The sequence below is a fragment of the Trachymyrmex septentrionalis genome, unplaced genomic scaffold (assembly GCF_001594115.1).
Source record: "Trachymyrmex septentrionalis isolate Tsep2-gDNA-1 unplaced genomic scaffold, Tsep1.0 scaffold107, whole genome shotgun sequence".
Lineage (NCBI taxonomy): Eukaryota > Metazoa > Arthropoda > Insecta > Hymenoptera > Formicidae > Trachymyrmex > Trachymyrmex septentrionalis.
In genome coordinates, this window is record NW_017304196.1 from 262,566 (window position 1) to 270,559 (window position 7,994).

General features: G+C 27.6%; 1 protein-coding gene across 6 annotated transcripts in view; it reads right to left on the bottom strand.

Moving 5' to 3' along the window:
- Positions 1–3,769: 3,769 nt before the first annotated feature.
- Positions 3,770–7,994, bottom strand: part of LOC108746019 (titin homolog) — a 32,573-nt gene continuing 28,348 nt past the window's right edge. The window contains exons 47-52 of one of the 6 annotated variants that reach the window (XM_018482496.1): positions 6,580–7,272; positions 6,079–6,264; positions 5,296–5,811; positions 4,682–4,773; positions 4,387–4,567; positions 3,772–4,201 (exon numbers count right to left, since the gene is read on the bottom strand). In XM_018482496.1, coding sequence (XP_018337998.1) covers positions 4,089–4,201; positions 4,387–4,567; positions 4,682–4,773; positions 5,296–5,811; positions 6,079–6,264; positions 6,580–7,272 — 1,781 coding nt within the window. In that variant the 3' untranslated portion in view covers positions 3,772–4,088. The other 5 variants (XM_018482539.1, XM_018482506.1, XM_018482521.1 and 2 more) reach the window with 5 other exon arrangements.

Genomic DNA, 7,994 nt, shown 5'->3' on the forward strand with positions numbered 1-7,994 from the left:
CAACGACAATAAATAGCCATCATTAAAAAACAGCGATAAAACTGAAAATTGCATAAACTTATTACGAAATTCTTTTAAGTTGAAATAATCTAAATCGCTACTTTGTGTGTGTGTGTGTGTGTTTCATAAAACTAATAGTATAGTTTTTCATCCATAAATATAGATATGCGACATATTTATAATTTTACATGTAAGATTATATATTAGATATTATTTTATCAAACCCTTTCAGATATTAAGTACTCACCGTTTTTTTCATCATGCATTTTATGAGTATATAATGGGAATTTGGTATTCATTAAATATGAACCATCTATGTTAATTCCGTTCTTCGTGCAGATAATATTTAATTCATATATATAATCTGATATAATCTGTTATGTGTATAGTATCAAAATCTTTTCTCGCGTTTTTGCAATTGTTTCCTTCTACAAAACTGTCATATAATTTTATGATAGTTCGATAATAAAACTTGATGAATTATTATATATTAAATGATCGATGTAATTATATATAATCTGCAGTCAATCCGAAAATATAAAAGGATTCATATAGTTGTTTGCAATTTATCAAAATTGAATTTAACATATTTGTTTTGCGATAAGAATAAATCTTTTAAAACTACGTATTTTGACAAATCCTGTGAAAATTCATTCGAACATGCATTTCTTGTGATCATGGTAAGTACCGCATTGGTGCACCTAGAATTAAATAGCGATACTATTTGAAAAATCTCATAATAATTTAAATTCAATAATAATTCTTATTATTTGGTGAGTCATACGGAGAAAATGGATTAACACTCTCTCCATATATATATAATCGTTTGTTTTTCTTCTGTATATTTTTGGATTGCCAACTCACAATTTTCCTCCACATTCCACAAGATTACTTTACCATCTATTTTCATACTAGATCATCTCTGTTCTTTATGTAAGAAATAAACTGAATTTTATAATATCAAGATGTTGTTTATGTGCAAGCTGATATAATCTTTTAATCACTAGTTTTAGTTATAATAAGAAATCTTTTTTTTTAATTATAAATGTGTCTGAAGTAATTTTTAAAAGTATTATCTACAATATAAAATTATAGTTAGCATATATTAATTAGTATATATAGTTCAAATTTTTTAAAGAATGTTTAAATTTAATCGAAAAATATTGGCATGTATTTAATAACGGTTGTTAAAGAATTTATTATATTTGTCTAACTATTTTTACTATAAACGATATTGCATATTATAGAATATTTCTCGCAAAAAATAAGAAAATTTGTTTTTATAATTTCTATAATAAATATTGTAATTTATTCAAAATTAAATTTTTATCAGATTTTTGCTATTTGTGAAAGATTACACTAGTTTACCGTAAAAAATGATTTTGAATTGAATTATATGTTTTTTACAGGTTTTTGTACGCTGAAAACGATGCTGCAAACCAAAAAGTTCCAGCACATCAGATTTTTCAAGATAATTATAGTTTAGTGTTCAAAAAGCAGACTTAGGAATGTTACCTTAAAAAAAATAATGCATTACCGTTAGTTAAAAATAATTTGTTACCAACTCGTTATTGGATAATTAGAAGTACACTTATAAAGATACGAAAGCGAAACATCTTTCAACGCCAACAATATCGAAATATTATTCAATCCGATACATCCCATAAAAATTAAAGTAACGATAAAAGTAACGACTGAATTGTTATTGTTACTACAAAAATATAATAATCATTATCGAAAAAATGTAACGAAAAAAAATAACGGCGTTACCAATAACGCATTACTTTCCAACTCTGCCAAAAAGTGATTTATTTGACATTGTTTTGTAAGAAAAATTAACGTTATCTTGAAATTTAAAGTCATAAATGCATTATTCATTCTCTATAAAATGCATTTTCTTTTATTTTAATATCTTATTTTTTTAGCTATATTATAAAAGATTGAAATGCAGGGTTTCTCTAAGATAGCAAATTTTCCGTCTACAATGATGAAGATCTTTTATCTGAAATATTTTTTTTAAATATATTTTTTCGAGATATTTGAGGTGAGCAATTAAAATGAAACACTTCTTGTGTATATGTATATGTATATACGTATATGCATATACATTAGCGGAATCTATAAATTACACTGTGTATTGATAATCACAAATATATATTAATAAGTATAAAATATATATTTATAAGTATATATGACATATATAATTCATCTTCATAAGCGGAAAATTTGCTATCTTAGAAAAACTTTGTAATTGAAATCTCTTTATAATATAGCAAAATATTGACATAAAAGAAATGCATTAGGTATAGAGGATAGACAGTATACATGACTTCTGATCAGAATTTCAAGATAATGTTAACCTTTTTTACGAAAAATCAAATATCACAAAAATCTATTTTTTGTACATTAAATGTGAATTATTTTGGAAACTTGACGTGCTAGTGAAATTTAATTTGCGGCATTGTTTTTGTTATCCAAAAATCTATAGGAAGCTTGTATCCTTCAAAGTAATTGAAAAAAAAAACATTTATATGACATTCTAACACTGTTTATTTTATAAATAATTATCTTACCTTATATTTCCGTTCATAATTAATGCCGATGCTTTATAATATCTTATAAATATAAATTCTAAAAAGAAGGCAATTATAGAGGCAGAATAAAAAAGGAAGATGATATAGGCAAGAATGTGAAATAATTTATTAAACCGTTTACCCAAGTTTAGATTGTAGAGAAAGCATACGTTTATTTACATAGTATATAAATATTATTGTCAATTTTTGAAGAACAAGATTAATAAATAAAAGTTAACCCCTTGCGATGAGAAAATATATTAAAATATCGTACTTTTAAATTATCTTCGATTATTTATTAAATATTAAATAATATTCATTTACGTAACTTATAACGTTGATGCGTTTCATGAAATTTTACAAAAAATGCTATTTTTTGTGACTGTATCTTTTGAATTACACATACTAAATATAAATTATTTCTTCTATATATATAAACGCAAGGAGTTAATAGAATAGCGATTTGTAGCCCTGTACATGCCTCGTAATAGATATCCCATATTCCGTTTAGATATAAAATATTAACTTTTTGTATTTTAAGCAAAAACAATTAACATACAAATTTGTAAAAATTATTAAAGCCACATCTAGAACGATCGGATGCTCTTATTTTATTTATTTACTATTTAATAATAAATAACTTTCTCTTATCGTATTTTTAAATAATCCGATAGCGATAATTCCAACAATATTATATATATTATGCACATGAAATGATTAATCTTTGTATTAAAACAATAAGTTGCATTTATTTCCTATTTTGTCAAATGTTATTTTTAATCATTACTTTTTGTAAAGCTAATTCTGACAACAAATCTAATCTGTAACAATCTTGACAAGAAATAATTAACATGCGTAAAGAAAAATTAAAAATATAATACAATATTTTAATAACAAGTCACAATATACTTGAAACAGGTAATACGTAGACAAGTATAGTATACAAGAAAAACTTTTCTTAACTTGTTCATGACACTATTAAAATATTTTATATGCTATTTGATGAGGCACTTTTTACATTTTTATTTCTTTCACTATTTATTAATTAATTATTGACTAGTTTGATTTGACTAGCTTTCACCAAAATATTAATTTGAATATTCAAATAAAATGCAATAAAAATGAAATTGCATCATTGAAACAAAACTAATCCATTTTTGCCTTATTATATTTTAGCACATTATATTAGTAGCACCATACATATATATTTATTTATATTGTGATAAAAATTTTCATTTATTCCTGATAAGAAGTAAGATACGTAGGAAAAGCAGTTTGAAATCGAATTATTCACTTATCTTCATTAAAAAAATTTGAATTTTTTTCGCATAGGGAATATAATGTATCCAGCATTATATGTTATTATTTCCTTCACCATATTAGTTTGTGACCTGATTAAGTAATAATACGATACAATATGAAAATCGATATCAGCAAACCGAAATTAAGAATTAAATGTTCCACCACCTTTGTATTTATTCCATTCGATTGTTGATTCCTTTCTTCATCAGATTTTTACAAAATAGGGGCATATATAGAACGTCTATTACCTGGAACTTCCAAGTTGGCAGAAGTTATGGTGGAACCTAAACTATTCGTTGCCGTACATGCATAAGTCCCAGCATCCTCTACGTAAGAAAAATACATAATTATCTGACAGAAAATTATTATTTTCTTTTTTATACTTGAATATAATTATTTCATTCAAATAATTTTAAACAAATAATTTTGTAAAAATATATGCAAAAATAAATTAATACAATTAAAAGATTAAATACAAGCATAAAATATTGTATATATACTTGTATCGTACCAGGTAAAGCTCTCATTATAGTAAGACGACAAATGCCGTTTCTGTATTGAATTTCGTGACTCTTAGAATTTTCTACGATTCTATTATCTTTTGACCATAGAATATTGGGTTGTGGTTCTGCTTGAACAATACATTCGAATCTAGCTGGTTGTCCGCTTATTACCGCAATATCTTTCAGTGGCTGTAATAATGATGAACATTTTTTCTTAATATGATTATTGATTAGAGTTATTTTAAAATTGATAAAAAGTCTTTAACATTAATAACATTAATGTTATTAATTTAACTATATTACCGTAATGAATGTAGGAGCCTTCTTCGGTAAAATTTCGATATAAGGTTGAATTACTTCTGTAATCGATGATACGCCGTTGCTAAGCGGCCAATCTAAAATTTTTTTATAAAACTTAATGGAAAAATAATATTAATATTTACTAACAGTATGTAGCAATAAAAGAAGAAGATAAACGTGGCAAAGTGATTAATGCGTAATTTAGTATAATAGTACAAGCAAGTGACAAATTGTTAGAACCTAAAACTTAAATAAGTAATTGATATATAATATATGTTAGCACGCATGAAAGTAAGTAGCATTTAGTTTTAAAGTAATATTTAACAATGTCATGAAAGACTCATTACACTTAATTATTATTATTGATTATTATTTATTTCCTAAATTACATTTTATGATATTGTAAATTTGTTAGAGAAATCTCGAGAAAAATCCGAGTACGCAGAAAGCAACAAAGCAGTTTTAATGCAAATTACAATAGAAACTATAGCTATTCAAAAGTATAACAAAAGATTATTTAATAAGAATTTCATTACAATAATATTATTACAATAATATAACGATTGAAGCAAAGCAAGAAAAAATTGAATAACACATTCTCGACGGCAGGTATGTACCTGCAGAATCCACATTACTAGGTGGTCCAGTAGCGCTACTCTGTCTTGGAGAGAGGCTTGGCAGACTTGGACTAAGAGAAAGCGGACTGGGTGTTGTATGATCCCATCTTGATGATGACAGAGAACTAGGTATGACGAGACTTGGAAGCGCCATCGAACTTTCTAAACTAGCTCCCTTCATTTGTTTCTTATTGAGATTTTTCATATCTTCAGCTTCAGAAAAGTCGCTTTCCGATGTTGGCTCCCATTTAACAGTCTTTGAATTTTCGAATTTATTTCCTATCTTGTTCTGGCGGTTCAAAAATGTGCCTTTTTTCATAAAACCATTTGTTTTCTTTTCAGTAAACTCATGGATTATAGGCACTTCTATATCGCTGGAACGTCTCTGTCCTTGAATTATCTTCTTGCTGCTTTCAACCGTCTTTTTACCTTCGCCGGGTAAAATGATACCAAATTCATAGCCAAAGTCGTACTTGAAATATACGAGTCCAGTATCCGGATCAATTTGTTTTGTTCCTATTTGCGTCAATGAACATTACACGCTTGTATTAAGCTAATGTACTTTATTTATGGACTTCTTCATATATGTACACGATATATTTTATACTTTACGATTGTGAGATTGTAACTTACGAGTATGTAAATGTGTGTGTATGTGTTATATTTTTATATCAATTGTATATAATACATGTTCAATACACATAAAAAATACACGTAATTACAATGAGTCAAATACATCTTTTTAATTAGAAATTATAAGAAAAAAAATATTATTAGTATTACCATGTTCAGAGACTCGCGATTCTTCTCTATAAGTTCTTGGCTCATCACTATCAGTTATTTTGGAGTCATTAGTATGCTTCAAAATCGATTTACCCTGTTTCAAATCTGATTGGATATCACTTACAAATTTTTCGGTTTTTGATTTGAAGCTGCTCGTCATATCATTCATGTGACGTGACGCAATGTCTGCGAAGATTTCAGAACTTTATATTTTATACAAAACAAGAAAGAATTCATTTATCTACTTTTTAAATAAAAAGGAGACAAACATTATTTATGCACAAGCACTATTTCTATATATATGGGTAAAACAAGAAAAAAGAAATTAATAATTAGTTCAAATGAAGAACAAATGACCGACAAAGATGTAAAGCGATATAATTGTGAATGTAATTACTGATTTGTCTACCATTGTCTATCATTTTGTCGCAAAAAAATATGTCTATACATCTATTACAAACATAATGTAAAAATGTTATGTAGCATTGATATTGCTCTTACGGCTTGCTGCTTTTTTTACGTTGCTTTTCGAGATGAATCCATATTCAGGCGGTGTACCAGGCTGTAAAATATTATCGACCTTTTCAGAAGTTGTATGTTGCTGATATTTTTGAAAATTAATCTTTTTATCTATATCTCCTCTACGGATTTGCGTCAGCGACGAAAAACTATCAAACTCCATCGGTGATACATTGTATGTCGGTGCACTCGAAGATCTTGGGCTTCTTCCTGTGGGTGGTTGAACTTTTCGATAATATGGATCCTCCGTGTCACTATCTGCTGGAGCCCATTTGGGTCGAATTCTGCTTGAATCTACATCACTCTCGTAATCAGATTCTCGAAATTGTCCTTGTACAAATTTTTTCGGTTTAGGCACATAATAATTAGCTCTTTGCTGTTCCTGGACAGTTGTGGCATTTGTGTCGCCGAACTTGATGACGCGGCTTGTTTGCTCAACAGTAACAACCCTTCTAGAATTCTCTGTTGATTCGTCCATCCTTACGGTTTTCTTTGTCTCTGTACCCATCGCATTGGTAAATGGCATACTTGTATGTGCCTCGTAAAATTGTTGTTGCGGCTGAGGTGGTGCATACGCGATTTCCGGTGGAGAGCCGGGTAGGAGAACCGTTTTCGATTTTGTTGGTACTATTACTGTATGTTGTTTGTGAGACGAATTTGGCTCCATTGGTTTTCCTATATGAAAAGTTTGTCCGTGTGATCTTCTTCAAACCTTTTCTGACCGCTCGAGAAAAGAGCATAGTAACAAAGGAAGATAGAGTAGTAGCGGCCGGTTTCACACGTCGAACAGATCTTGTTAAAGCCAGAAAATAAAATTTAATGAATTTTGGTTTTGATATATTTTCCATGTGACTTTCATAAATTAAATATTGATGCTATGTCGGACTTTTCTCGATCTTGAAACGATGATGAAACCGGTTATAACTAGATAGTGGAAGGCACATGCTCTATGAAAAATAAATTCTTAAGCAAAAATAAGCTGTGGTGATTATAAAAGAGACGAAACTTAATAATCACTTCTAACTGAAAGAAATAACATGCAAGATAAGCTAGATAAGAAAACTTATGCTTGGATAAAGCAAAAAACTATACATTATTAGTTGAAAAATAAAAACGAAATTAAACATTTGTTTGTTAAGGATTTAACTTCTAATTATTTTCTATTTAAAATACATAATTAAAACTATAATGTAATTCGGATTATAAAACAGTGGTCTAATTGTGACTATAAAACAGTGATCATACCTATATGTTATATATATTTGTTACTATTGTCAAAAATATGTTGTCTTTCATATCGTTTTGTTTCTGTATCACTTATTATATTTATAACAGAACGGTTTGTATTGTAATATGTTATATTCTAACATAAATAAATATATATCTATATATAATCA